Source organism: Maniola hyperantus, chromosome 23, assembly GCF_902806685.2.
Source record: "Maniola hyperantus chromosome 23, iAphHyp1.2, whole genome shotgun sequence".
Taxonomy (NCBI): Eukaryota; Metazoa; Arthropoda; class Insecta; order Lepidoptera; family Nymphalidae; genus Maniola; species Maniola hyperantus.
Window position 1 is genome coordinate 740,042 of NC_048558.1, and position 14,480 is coordinate 754,521.

The following is a 14,480-nucleotide window of genomic DNA, read 5'->3' on the forward strand; positions in this document are numbered from 1 at the left end:
TACACTAGATTGTCGTGTCGCCACTCGCAAGTCAAAGCCGTTGTGCGCGGGACGGGCGGGAGACGACTGCGATCCGGCTGTGGGTTGCCAGCTCACGAATAAATATTCCCACTTTTTTCATCTTGCGAACTCTAGGTACAATAAATTATTGACAATCATCAATTTAAATAAAATGGTTTGATTTGATTATTATTCTATTATAAGTTAGTCCTTGACTGCTATCTCACGTGAGATGATGTAGTCTAAAGTAGAAGTAGGCTAACTTGGAAAGGATATGACAGTGTTTTATTGAACCGATATAAGTCCTGAAAATTGCTAATGCGCTGGAACCATGTCTCATTAACATCGAAATGACATCATTTTTATGACAGTCGAAATAAAAATATACCATCAGCTCGAACCTTCAGTCTAGTGCTGACGTCACTAAAATGGCGGCCACGCGCATTAGCAATTTGTGGGACTTATACCTACTCCTTATCGGTTTCTACAAGGCATCGTATCGTAATTCGTAACACTAAAGTGCTTGGCGGCACGACTTTGCTGTTACAGTAGAAACAAGCCACAGCCATAGCCTCTCACAAGACCAAACCAGAGCCAATTTAATAAGTATGAATTCCCAAATTGCTACTGATGGGAATCCAGCAACATAAAAATTGGACCATTTCGGTCAATAGTGTCACGCAAGGAAGCCACCGATGTGTTCGTAATGGTGATATTAGACGATTTATGTTTTGACCATTGCTGTCTTTCATTCGGTATCTTTGACTTGAAATGAAACGTTTTAACACAAAATGAATTAAAAGTGACAAACAAAATGAGACAATCACTTGGTTTGAACATTCACTCCGAATGAACCGTCTGATATCACCTCAAGAGATAGATCGATAGATAGATAGATGGATGCATAGAAAATTATTTCACACAAAACAAGAAAAAACAGACAAAACAAAGAAACTATAAACAATGTAACAACTATAAATTATAAAACATCAAGAAATAAGAACTCGGCGTCTTTAATCCTCTATTTATGGCATTTGTCATTACACTGGTATCACTGCCTCGGAACTGTTGGCTCGGCGAGACGGCAGCGGGTTTTTACTCTATGCCAGCGGACGAATGCGATGACCCGACGGGACGGCAACGTCGCATCGCAAACCGCGGCCATGCACATTGCACGCGTTGAACTTGACGACTTCGACTCGTTCCCAAACTTCTCAAAGATTAGTATTGAGTAGGGAGCTTTTACAGGTAGCTTGCTATTTCTATTACATTAGCCCTTGACTGCATTCTCACCTGGTGGTAAGTGATGATATTATAGTCTAAGATGGAAGCGGGCTAACTTGGAAGGGCCGGCAGTTTTATTAGCCCATTGGCCATATACGCCATAGGTATCTACCCCTACTGACCACTTAATACTTAAATGGTTTAATTTAAGTAGGTATAATAATAAAAATTAACCATGAAAATTACACGCGAATAAAATTAATAAATAAAAAATAAAAAAAGGAGCAGAAATGAGCCTTCAAGGAGCACGAACACAACACGAGTATGTGGCACGAGCACGAGAGAGAGAGAGAGAGAAAGCTTTATCTTTCCACATTCTAAAAGAAAAAATATCATATCAACCTATGTTAATACATTTAAATTTCAACTTTAACACGTTTTGATTAAAGGGCATATTTGTATACCTGCATATTTTGCTAAAACTGTTTTTGTAGCAGAGTTCCTAGTGACCCGATGCATGTTCGATGCGAGGTCTATAGCGAGGCGGTATTTTTACGTCTTACTACTTACTACATTTTCTACCCAATTAATCTAGTTTTAAAACCACCCAAAATAAGTGAGCTCTGTTCTTTTTCAGCCCCACCCCTCTATCTTAAGAGCTTCCAAGATGATCAAGCACGTAGATTTTTGCTTGAGTCAAGCATTTTGGCTGTTTACAAAGTTTGCTTGATGCTTGAGTCAAGCATTTACGTGCTTGACGCGTGATCGATGCGATTTTATATTTTTGCTTGACGCGATCTTCGGACAGTGGTCGGTGTATGAGAAAAGTGCCGTTTGCTTGATCAAGCTGCTTGACAGGCTCATCGAGCAGCTTGATCAAACAAAACAAATCTACGTGCTTGACCCAATGACTTATATGTATACTAATATAAGTCATTGGCTTGACCGTGTCTTTCGCCCAATCCGAATTGTCATAGTCCAATTAATAAGCTGAGTGGTTAGTTAGCCAAGCTTAATGATCTTTATATTTAAAAATCATAAAGTTGTCTAACAAAGCAGATCAAAATAATATGCTGAACACCTCCGCCAATCAATTTAATAGCTAACAAAATGATACCAGCTTCAAATAATTATGGTGATTCGGGTGAACTATTTAATCATTCAAACAGAGTGATTCGTTATCTTCTAATAAAACTATAAATTTTAAAAAGCCTTATAAAAGGATTTTTATAGTACCTATCCAGTATCCAATCTTCAGGAATCGTTACTCAACCTTTAAACTAACAAAATATTTCGTTAAATTACGTTACTACAGTTAAAAATAGCAGTACGATCTAGATCTACGATAACGTTATATTTTAATCGTTATTCAACGGTAAATCCACGTAAGCCACGAGTGAAGATGCTATCTACTTTGTATACCTACATAATAAAATTATTATTTACCGGTAGGTATAGGTAAGTATTGTTACCTACTTTTATTGGTAAACTTCAATGGATATAATAACAACGCAACAATAAAAATATCGATATCGTACCTACGGTATTTTGGTAACGCTTCAAAAATACCGAAAAATTCGGTCCTTGCCAACCGTCACCAGAAAATGTTCAAAGTTTTCTACTTTAGGCGTTTTATCCCAAAACAAACCTATCTATCTGTTGTTGTCACTAGTGCTAGGCTGGTCCTTATCAACAATCTGTTGCAACTCATAATCCTGTACCACTTGGAATATCTTACTCTTCGCCTGGTTCAAGTAATACGGACTAAACTTCCTCAGAGTAGATCCTACAGTTATTAAAAACACGTCTATTGGGTCTGTAGGATTTAGCTCTTGACTGAATTCATTCCTAGATTCATTGCTAATGCTAAAGCTATCTTCTATTCGTTTATTGCATATCAAATGAGGTTTTATGTCTATAGGATCTGTCTCTGATCGGTTGAAACTGGTTTGTTCATTATATTCTGTAGCTAAGTCGACCTCGCAAGCGAGCTCGCTGTATTCGTCGTTAGGGTTTGAAGTGGTTTCCTTGAAGTAGGGCAGCATGAAGGACAGTTCTTCCTCGTATTTGTAGTTGTAACTGCGGTGGTTGGGGTTCCGGAGGCGGTCGCTGATCCGTCGCCGCATCATGTCTCGGATGTTTATCCACCTTTGTTTTGCTACTTGAGCTGAAATTTTAAATTATTTTATTTTATTGCTCTATCCTATCTATTCAAATCTCCCGCCAGCATATTTGCCGATAATTATTGTACGAAAAGGGGCGTGGCCGCCCTCACCACAGATCTAGACATGCCTTGAGTAATTCTAAGCATATCTAGTCCGGGAAACACACGAAGAAATTGAGATCTAGGAGCGGCGAAGGATCGCCGTACTAAAAGTGTACGCACTACGCAGGCGCACAGATGGCCGCCACCCATTATTTATTTCACTGGCCTATTTTAACATAAGTATGCTGGAGCTCCGATCGCCGACCCGTTTTTAGTTTCAAAGCAATTTAATTTTCTTCATTTTGACGCTAATAGCAGCTATGAGCGATACTAAAATATATTAGTGAGTGTCATATGTGCACTCATCCGTGATATTTTGACGGATCCGTGAAAAAAATACGAATCGAATGTAGGTCCGTATTCGGTTCGTATACGAGGTTCATCGAAGTAACCGTCATACAAATACGTACTCATTCGATTCGTATTTTTACGGAATCCGTGATTTTACGGATGAGTGCACAAACGCCCATAAAATTAAAGTGGCGCGTGATAACTCATTTTTAACGCACACGCTTTTTTGGGCCGATTCAAACCACGAGATTCGAATCGGCTCGAAAAATAACAGTCATTTTTATGGTAGGTACTTACCTGGTACACCTCTTCCAGTGTACTTGTTTGTCCATTTCAGTGATTTATTTACAAAAAAAAACTTACGGGGACGGTTCAAAACATCGCCGATCTTCTGCCAGATCACCTCTCTGGTGTCAAAGTCCAGGTATTTGGGGTGCTTGCAGTTGTAAATGATGGGGTTCTCTTTCACCAGCTTCATCAGAGTCAGGTCGAGACTCTTGTTGAAGGGTAACGGCATCGTGCAGGGGATTGAAATGAAATACACTACGTTGTAGGTACGTTCTACGTCGCGTTGTCGTGTCGCCACTCGCGAGTTGCGGGCCGGTGTGCGCGGGACGGGCGGGAGACGATTGCGATCCGGCTACGGGGTCGCCAGCTTAAGAGTAAAATATGCTCCCACTTTTTTCGAGGTTAAAAGCTTTTATTTAACTTTGTTGAGGTGGAATCTGCAACTCAATTTTGAAGCAGATATTATCTTCAACTGATTAGGCTGAATTTTTGTATGTAATTAGCTACACGTTTAATTTGGATGTCAATGCATGGCTATGTAACGTCATCCGAAACCAACTAGACTAGTTAATCTTACTGCACTCCTACAATATGAGTATCAAATGAAAGGGCTTGCTGATACCTACATCAAAAAATATGGTGACGTCACTCTAAATCCAATATGGCGTACTTCTAAAGATGGCCAAGATATCTTCAACGGATTGAAATGAAATGAATTATTTGTTCTTACAATAGGTCTTTTTACAAATATTGCCAGGGACCCTGAAGTAAGTTTGCAAAACCTGTATCTCAGGGTCTCCGCTCCTCCTCCTTTGTCGTTAACAAATAAATAAGTTATACAAAGTAAAGAAATAATTATCCTAATTCTACTAATAATAAATGTGAAAGTGTGGATGTTTGGATGTTTGTTGGTCTTAATCACGCAAAAACGGCTAAACGGATTTGGTTAAAATTTGGAATGGAGATAGATTATACCCTGGATAGGCTACTTTTTATCCCGGAAAATCAAAGAGTTCCCGCGGGATTTTGAAAAATGTAAATTCACGGGGACGAAGTCGTGGGCATCAGCTAGTAAACTATAAACAATCTTAATAATAAAACAACAAAAATAAAACAAGATCTCGGCGTCTTTAATCCTCTATTTATGGCATTTGTCATTGCACTGGTATCACTGCCTCGGAACGTGCTGTCGGCTCGGCGCAGTGCTCGGCTCGGCGAGACGGCAACGGGTGACGATGACCCGACGGGACGGCAACGTCGCATCGTTAACGTCGGCCATGTACTTACACCACAGAATATAATATTATTATAATAGTATACCTACTAACGTACTTACACGTAGAACACGACGACTCCGTTCCGACGAAGATATTGAACAGCGAGCCAAGCTGGCTAAACTATCTAAGTATAGCGTGGTATAGCTTATTAAATACTACCTACTTGATAGTGATACTGATACCCGTGACGTGACTTCATCCGCGTGTTTTTAGGGTTCCAACCTCAAAAGGAAAAACGGAACCCTTATAGGATAGGATCACTTTGTCGTCTGTCTGTCTGTCAAGAAATCTATAGGGGTATCTACTTCATGTTGACCTAGAATCATGAAAGGCAGGTAGGTAGATGTTATAGCTGACATTTGGGGAAAAATCTGAAAACCGTGAATTTAGGGTTAGATCACACAAAAAAAATCAAATTGTGGTCATGACCTAATAATTAGTATTTTCAACTTTCGAAGTGAGTGACTAGGTATATCAAGTGGGGTATCATATTATGAAAGGTCTTCACCTGTACATTCTAAAACAGATTTTTATTTATTTTTATGCATCATAGTTTTTGAATTATTGTGCAAAATGTCGAAAAAATACGACTGTAGTACGGAACCCTCATTGCGCGAGCCTGACTCGCACTTGGCCGGTTTTTTATTAATATGAACTCGGATCAAATGTAAGAAGAAATGTGGAAACAAATATTTAACTTTATTTGACTAAATGGTTTAATTTACGCTTAATATTAAAAATAACCATGAAAATTACGCGCGAATAAATTAGGTATTAGGTATAAATATCACTTCACATTATTCACAAGGAGTAGTTCTACCGGAGGGACGAGCACGAGAGAGAGAGAAAGCTGTATATTTCCACATTCTAGAAGATAAATATCATAGCAACCAATATTACTACATTTAAATTTTAACTTTAACGCAATCGTGTTAAAGGATATATTTGTGTACGTGCCTATTTTGCTAAAGCTGTTTTTGTGGCAAAATTCCTAGCGACCCGATGCATGATGAGTGAGTGAGTCAACGCATGACTGCATGCAGTTAATTGTAAGTTCTATTGCTCTCGCAATAAAGCTCAATAATAATGATTATCCTTTGTTGATATACAATATGTTTCGTTGTTTTGCGAACTAAGTAGGTTCGGAAATGAATTCGGATATCAAATATTATCATTCTGCAGACTCTGCAGTAGCGTAGTGATGTAATGTTGGTTGTGCCTTGCTGGTTAGTTTTACTTATCAAATACCGTTAATTTTCGAGGATATTTGTTGTTTTTATTAAAACGTGACAGTTGTTAGGTTATTTTTGTGTTTTCGTTGCCTACTTAATGTGAAGTTTCTTTAACGTAATGCCACGAATGAAACCGCGGTCTCAGTGTTGGAAGCATTTCGTTAGGTGTGAGGGAGTTGAAAAACTCACTACTTGTAGACAGTGTTTCCATGTACACGGTAATTACCGTAGATGCACCGTAATTCAGTCCTAATCTACCGTCAAGGTAATATGCCCATTACCTTGACCGTGTCACCGTAATACAAAAATCACGTTAAAAATTCATAATATACTGCGTAATACGAGTACGAATCTCAGTCACGTTAGCATATTTCGTAATGGCAACATTTCTCTTGCTCTCGGTTTAAGCATCAAATCTCAGCGATCTATTTTCGTCCTTATTCAAGTAATTAAGAAGGAATGAAATGTAAAATTAATGAGATTTAACAAAATATTAATATGAATAAATCCGTTTATGAAAAAGATATTGCTATGCTAGGAGAGTCAGATTCAGAATAATATTAATAATTGATTAAAAAGCAAATTCGTGACTTTTTTCTTTTAAAAATGACACGGTAATTTACACGGTATTCTTTTAGCTAATCCACCGTAATTAAAACTAGAAACACCGTAATTTTAACCCTTCAACACGGTAATTCTCGATTTACATATGGAAACACTGCTTGTAGATATTGTACTAACATGTCATATCATACTACAACGAACCTGAAGGCACACTTAAGACGTAGACACCATAGTGTGTATTCCAAATTAAAAGGAGTTTCGAGTGAAACGGATGGTCGGAGTGAAGTGACTACTGCATCCTCAACATCTGGGAGTGTACAAAGAACAGATCGGACTGGGCAGAGTAAGATTGGGAATCATTTCCAAATCTGTAAGGAAGGTGATAAGGCTACTTGTAACTATTGCTCTATAGTAAAATCCTATAAAGATAATACATTAAGTCTGTGGAAACACTTAAGAGATAACCATAATAAAATTTACAATAGTCACAGAAGTTATACAGTCAAAAAGCCACGATGGCATAAATCTGCTCCATATTGGAAGCATTTCGATAAGCTTGCAGGAGTTGATAGAGCTACCTGTAAGTATTGTAAGGATAACAGCTTATCTTATAAATACAATGCTAGAGCTCTCACGGGCCACTTGATAAATATGCACTATAGCATGTATTTAGAGTTAAAATCGGATAAAAATAATGATGGTGTAAAAAAACTAGATGATGATGAACATAACAGGTCGATATGGGACCATTTCAAAAGGCTTCCGGGAGATGAAAGAGCAGTTTGTAAGCATTGTAAGCAAGAATACGTTTATAAAGGTAAATTCAGATATTTGAAGCGTCATTTAAGAACTAAACACCCTAGCGAGAATTTAAAATTGACATCTGTTAGTGAAGATGTAGGTGAAAAAAAGAGAGCAGGTGACAAGCGCCTTGCTGATTTTGTTGTTGATGATGATGATGACGATGATGATGGTGAGAATAATGATGATCACCACGATGTCATTGTTAATAGTCAAGATGATGTTATTGTTAGTAAGGATAGCGATAGTGATACGACAGCACGTCCTGAATCAAACAGCCTCCAAAGTCTGACTCCTGCCAAGAGATGCCATATCCCTCAACACAAGCCTCGAGCAGACCATAATAATGTAATAATAGATAAGTGCCTCGTCAAACTAATAGCCTACGACTTCCAACCTATTACAATTGTAGAGGACAAAGGCTTTAAAGAGTTCGTGCACGCCCTGAACCCTGCCTACGAATTGCCGAGTAAAGAAACCATTGCCTTGACATTGCTGCCCACTCTGTATGAAGAACGTTGGGAATATTTCGTAAATTTCATCGCTGAAAATGCAGAGAGTGTGTGCCTCACAGTGGACTCCTGGTCATCCAGAACGGAGCAATTCATGGGAGTTACAGCACATTTCTTTACCGAAGATTTAGAAATGAAATCGGTTTTATTGCAATGTGATATACTTGATGGCAGTTTTACGGGAACGAAGATTGCGCTGGCACTGAAGACATTAGTGCAAGCTTGGAGAATATCAGATAAAATTGTCTTTATAGTCACAGACGATGCCAGCAACATGTGCAACGCAAGCGACATATTAAATTGGAACCATTTCGGATGCTTCGAGCGTAAACTACACTCCATAGTTCAAGATGCATTAAATACCGTCAAAAAAACAATAGAAACAGTGACAAAAACTGTGAGCTATATAAAAAACAACAGTGTTGTAAAAGAAAAATTAATAGAGCACCAGTTCGGCAAACAAAACATCGAAAGCCCCAGGACAGTTATAAAAGCCATTCCAACCAGATGGAACTCCATATATTTAATGCTAGAACGATTTAATTCCCTGAAAGAAGCCATTCAAGCAGCAGTCTCCACACTGGATAATTTCCTGCCAATAATTTTAGACGAAGAATGGACTTGTATACAGCAAATATGCATGATACTAAAACCCTTTCACGAAGTTAGTAATGTTATGAGCGAAGAAAATTATCTCACTGCTAGCACAGCTACGGTGATAACATCGAATCTTATGAAGATTTGTGCCAGCTTGTCCTTAAAATCAGGTTTTTGCACACCTGTCATAGATCTGCTGGAAAAACTGAAACAAGGTATAACTACTATCTAATACCTATTTTTATTGATTTTATATTACTATACTTTTTAACTATATTTGAATACAAATATTGTTAAATTTTATCATTAAGTATATTAGTTGGTATCAATATAAATTATTCATATTTTTGAATATCTCAGCCAATCAAATTCAAATGTCTATAAAGTCTGTAAGTATCTATTTCATTGGTGTACCTACCTACATTCGATTTTAGTCCGCATATGGTTGTGCATTTCTGCTACAACGAATTGTGCCGATATGCGACTTATGACAAGGGTAGTAGGTACTGTACCAGGGTTTTTACCTACATCCTACATATTATATAGTAGTTAAAATTTTGCTTACTTAAATTTTTTCATTTAAGGTTTGACACAAAAGCTTAGCGATATCCAAAGCAACTTAAACGTGACCTTATGCACTCTATTGGATCCCCGATACAAAGATGTAGGATTCTCTGACACACTGTCGTTAGATCGAACTAAGACATATGCTTTATCTCTCATGAAAAGTTCAATCGATGATGATACAGCTGCGGTAGGTGAAGAAGGAACACTAGAAAGCAGCATTGTCGACAGTTTATCAATATGGGATGTCATGGATTCTAAATTAACATCGACAAATGCACCAAAGACAGCAGAAGCCAAGGCTCGAGAAGAGCTGGGCCTGTTTTTAAAAGAAGAAGTTATAAATAGAAAACTTTGCCCCTTAACATGGTGGCGGAATCACAAAGGTGTTTATCCGGTGTTGTACAAAATTTTCAAAATCAAATGCAACATTGTGGTAACATCGATACCCTGTGAGCGCGCGTTTTCAAAGGAAGGATACATCCTGAATAATAGAAAAACTTGCCTCGCCACATCAAAAGTGCCTGAAATCATATTATTGAATGTAAATAAAATTGTTTGAAAGATAACATTAAGTTCCAAAAGTGGAAATAACTACCTATGTATTAATGAAAGTTTGTCGCCTGCGAAGATGTCTACTGAAGATTCAGTGCGAGTTATTGTAAAAGCATTTGTGTGCTGCTAATTTTTTTTCCACAATCTATGACAATGTGTGAGGATTGAAAGGTCAAGGGCAATAAAAACCTGAAATAATATACTTTTAAAGGTTTAAAAAAAATTATACCTGCTTTTAATATTTGAATCGATTTTTCACTGATTTATTCGTTTTGACTTTAGTACCTACCTAGGTGTTAACACCTAGGTAGGTACTTAACTATATTATAGTAGGTAATTTCTTGCATGAATATTTTATACTATCTCTATAAGTAATTGCATTGCGTTAAATATGATATTAAGATCACGAAACTTCTCCATTGAATGCCTAATACACACTACAGAAAGTCGCCATTAGTCAATCGTCGGTCGCGAGCGCGCGTCTCAGGTCTCAACTCACTGAGCGAACCGCACCTTAACACCGCCTACTTCCCAGACTCCAACAGCGCCCCCCTGTTAATGTTATTCAAGTGCCAACAGAGCCTTGCACTGGGCTCTCTTGGCACTTGAATAACTTTTTTCCGCCTTGAGCCTGTAGGTACTATTATGCATTCTGACTCATTTCTGAGCTCAAACCCTAACCCCTAGCTTCCTTTTGAGTTTGTTTCTTCATCAGCTGCTCATTTCCCAGACAATTATGTAAAAATGTTGGTCAATGAGAGAATCTAATGAAAGCTAGCGCGCACCACGGTAAAAATTCTGCAAAATCTGTGAACTATAGACACAGAACTATATAATAGCGCGCGCACTGCGGAATTCCGCACCGGATTTTCATAGATTTAAAATCAAATTTACGGATTTTAAAACGCACCGCAACTCGCCGCACCATGGTTGGTGCGCGCTAGCTCTTACATTCATTAATTTGAAGAAGAGGAATGAAGAAATAACTGCACTGTTCTTCCAATAAAAACTTTATTTTTATAACAAGATCTTATTATGTTGTGTGAAACACAAAATATAGCTAGTAGATAAATAATTTGTTGCAAGTCTCCTTAATCTTTGGGCAGCTGCTATTGGTTCATCATGATGATCAATCCATCGCCGGTTCACTACAGAGCACCGGTCTCCTTTTTAAGAGACCATAATAGGGGGGGGGTTGTTCTCCTTGTTTCTGATTTGATCACATAGAGAAACTCCAACTCCACTTTACTCAGACTTAAAATTGAGTTAAACTCGTTTTAACTCAATTTTAAGTCTGAGCAAAGTCAAAAGAGCAGATTTATTCTCGTTTTAACTCTGTCTTAACTCTTAAGTCTAAGCTAAGTCAAAGTGCGCTCTATAGATCTCAGCCTAATGAGTCATGAATGAATGAATATGCATTCTTGGACGAGAAATTTACATGAGATGGAGATTGGACTACACTTTTACAGGAGTATTTGTTGGTTTGATAAGTGGGGTCTCATGATGGCTTCAGTAAATTTCCTCCTTCTCTATTCTGCACTGGATTTAGACCTGGAGAAAGTAAAACATTTAGGTAATATTGGCACATAATAACAAAATGGAGGATAATACCAAAAAGTTTCAACGACCTCCCTGACGCAGTGGTAAGCGCTGTGGTCTTGTTAGTGAGAGGTCCCGGGTTCGATTCCTGGCAGGGATTTGGAATTTTATAATTTCTAAATTTCTGGTCTGGTCTGGTGGGAGGCCTCGGCCGTGGCTAGTTACCACCCTACCGGCAAAACCGTGCCGCCAATAAGCGATTTAGCGTTCCGGTACGATGCAGTGTAGAAACCAAAGGTGTATGGGTTTAATAAAAACTGCCATACTCCTTCCAGGTTAGCCCGCTCCCACCTTAGACTGCATCGTCACTTACCATCAGGTGACATTGCAGTCAAAGGCTAACTTGTATCTGAATTTAAAAAAAAAAAGTTGTGTTAGTCTAGGTGGTCAGTCAGTGTGCTATGGAGTGGGCTATGTTGGGTATCTCTCTGAGGGACAAAATCCGTAACGAGGAAATCCGTCGGAGAACCAGAGTGACCGATATAGCTCAACGAATTAACCAGCTGAAGTGGCAGTGGGCAGGCCACGTCTGCCGCAGAACCGATGGCTGCTGGGGCAGACGTGTTGTGGAGTGGAGACCGCGTATCGGCAAGCGCAGTGTGGGATGACCTCCAACCCGCTAGACTGACGACCTTAAGAAGGTAGCGGGAAGTGGGTGGATGAGGAAGGCGGAGGATCGTGTGTGGTGGCTCGCTTTTGGGAAGGCATATGTACTTGTACAGCAGAACAGACCAAAACAGTTTTTTTTTAATTTAATTTATTATAAATTTATAATAAACTAAATCACAAATAATTTATTATAAAACTAGCTTATGCTCGCGACCTCGTCCACGTGGACTACACAAATTTCAAACCCCTATTTCACCCCCTTAGGGATTGAATTTTCAAAAATCCTTTCTTAGCGGGTGCCTACATTATAATAGCTATCTGCATACCAAGTTTCAGCCCGATCTGTCCAATAGTTTGAGCTGTGCGTTGATAGATCAGTCAGTCAGTCAGCATTTCCTTTTATATATTTAAGATAAAAGATTTTTTCCAATAATGTTTTTTTCTGTAACAAGACCATGCCCAAAACTGGTCAGTCTCCTTTAGAAACATGGGAGTAAGTTACTAACCTTGGAGGTAATCTTCTAGTTTCTGTTCTACTAATACTAACGGTTTGTCCCGTTCTATTGGCTCTGATGAGTTTTTATCAGAATGATTACTTTGGATGCCCTCATCACCACAATTATCATTCCCTTGTTTACATCCATCATCAGCTTTAAGCTCTTGGAGCTGGGCTGTGGGAACTTTCAGAGTTGGTTTGTGGAGGAAAGGCTTCAAAAAGGAGATTTCATTTTCGTATCTGTAAGGCTTCAGCCGCTGGTGCCCTGACTTTTCTTTTTTTAGAATTTGGCTGTAATACTGTTTGATGCAATTCCATTTTACTTTACCGTCTGGAACTGAAACCAAGTGATATTAAATCAATACCTAGGTATTTTTTGAATTCTAAGCAGTGGTTAAGCGGATTTCAGTCCGCTCCTTTGACCACTGAGCCGAGCCTCAATATCACTTGCTTTAACGATGAAGGAAAACATCGCGGGGAAACCTGCATGCACGAGTTTTCCATGTTCTCAAAATTGTATGAAGCCTGCTAGCACTGTGACTGACTTAAACCCTTCTCCCTTCTCATTCTGAGAAGAGACCCTTGGTCATGTGGGCCGCTGATTAGGTACTTTTAACCATTGAAACAACCATGAACACATCTATGAGAAACAATTAGTAGGGGCTACTCTGTACTACCATACCGGAACAGTTAAGGTCTTCACCGATTTTCTGCCAAGCGTCTTCCCGCGCGAAGGAGTTCTTGTACTTTACATGAGTGTGGTCGTATAGCACAGGTTTCGCTTTCACTGCACGGATTAGTTTAATCTCAAGTTGTTCGTGTAAATACATTGTTTAGTTGTGGTCGTCTTGGTCGCTCATGGTCGTCGCAGCCTCCATATTTACCATACTGTGTTTATTATGATTGATTAATGCACTAACGCTACTATACCTAGGTAGTGATTTTACAATTTACAAGAATTTTACACTGGGATTTTTAAACCACGTTTTTACTTTTTACCACTTATACATAATTATGTACCTACTCTTTGTTGTCGTTATAAAAAGTACTCTGTGTTACTATCACAGATAACTAATATACCGTTACTATGGTCTGAAAGAGTTTAGTTAGTTAGGTAGGTACTAAAGAAAACCCAACCTAGGTCAGTGAGAAAACCTTAGAAAACTGACTGAACGTCGCTCACGTCAGTCGCCGGCCTTGCGGTCGCTTCGACATTATTTACGGAACCCCTACCATGATACACACGATGCACTCGACTCAAACATTATTTATAACACGGATACAAATTACCACACCGAGTAACTAATAACTAGTTAGGTACCTATTGAAATACTATGCAAATAATAAAACCATTTTAGTTATTCCTTCATAGAAGCAAGTTAAGACTGTGCTGTAAAAAGAATTAAAATTATATCTTTTGCCACCCAGCTTTACTCGCATGAACTAGACATTTTCTTCATATTTTATTAATTCTTCTTCTTTAATTTAATTTATTTTGTAGAGACAAACAGTTACAATTAGATAAATAGATAGAATATATATAAAAAACACTTAAACCAAAGCAGTCTCCAATGAGAATGTTCTTCTTCTCTTTATTAAATTCTT

The 14,480-nt window shown here is 38.4% G+C and overlaps 3 protein-coding genes across 8 annotated transcripts; 1 reads left to right on the forward strand and 2 right to left on the reverse strand.

Annotated features, from left to right (window-relative positions):
- Positions 1 to 18: 18 nt before the first annotated feature.
- LOC117993133 (uncharacterized) lies at positions 19 to 5,442 on the reverse strand. 5 transcript variants are annotated; one of them, XR_011238115.1, is made up of 3 exons: positions 4,079 to 5,349; positions 2,763 to 3,391; positions 19 to 131 (listed from the first exon to the last, which is right to left on the reverse strand). XR_011238115.1 is itself a non-coding variant. In XM_069506729.1 (3 exons), the coding sequence occupies exons 2-3, from the start codon at positions 4,296 to 4,298 to the stop codon at positions 2,877 to 2,879; spliced, it is 735 nt and encodes a 244-aa protein (XP_069362830.1). In that variant the 5' UTR covers positions 4,299 to 4,506; positions 5,398 to 5,442; the 3' UTR covers positions 1,878 to 2,876. The 5 variants fall into 5 exon arrangements, 3 of the variants coding, with proteins under 3 accessions (XP_069362830.1, XP_034836769.1, XP_069362829.1); XR_011238114.1 differs by lacking the exon at positions 19 to 131 and adding an exon at positions 1,878 to 2,646 and having other exon boundaries at positions 2,697 to 3,391; XM_069506729.1 differs by lacking the exon at positions 19 to 131 and adding an exon at positions 5,398 to 5,442 and having other exon boundaries at positions 1,878 to 3,391; positions 4,079 to 4,506.
- Positions 5,443 to 6,476: 1,034 nt separating this feature from the next.
- Positions 6,477 to 10,418, forward strand: LOC117993206 (zinc finger BED domain-containing protein 4-like). Of its 2 annotated transcripts, XM_069506706.1 has the most exons (3): positions 6,477 to 6,572; positions 7,307 to 9,267; positions 9,637 to 10,418. In XM_069506706.1, the coding sequence occupies exons 2-3, from the start codon at positions 7,320 to 7,322 to the stop codon at positions 10,176 to 10,178; spliced, it is 2,490 nt and encodes an 829-aa protein (XP_069362807.1). In that variant the 5' UTR covers positions 6,477 to 6,572; positions 7,307 to 7,319; the 3' UTR covers positions 10,179 to 10,418. The 2 variants fall into 2 exon arrangements, with proteins under 2 accessions (XP_069362807.1, XP_034836848.2); XM_034980957.2 differs by lacking the exon at positions 6,477 to 6,572 and having other exon boundaries at positions 7,350 to 9,267.
- Positions 10,419 to 11,171: 753 nt separating this feature from the next.
- On the reverse strand, positions 11,172 to 14,328 carry LOC138404007 (uncharacterized). Its single transcript, XM_069506731.1, has 3 exons — positions 13,558 to 14,328; positions 12,886 to 13,212; positions 11,172 to 11,722 (listed from the first exon to the last, which is right to left on the reverse strand). The coding sequence occupies exons 1-3, from the start codon at positions 13,703 to 13,705 to the stop codon at positions 11,670 to 11,672; spliced, it is 528 nt and encodes a 175-aa protein (XP_069362832.1). The 5' UTR covers positions 13,706 to 14,328; the 3' UTR covers positions 11,172 to 11,669.
- Between the last annotated feature and the right edge of the window lie 152 nt (positions 14,329 to 14,480).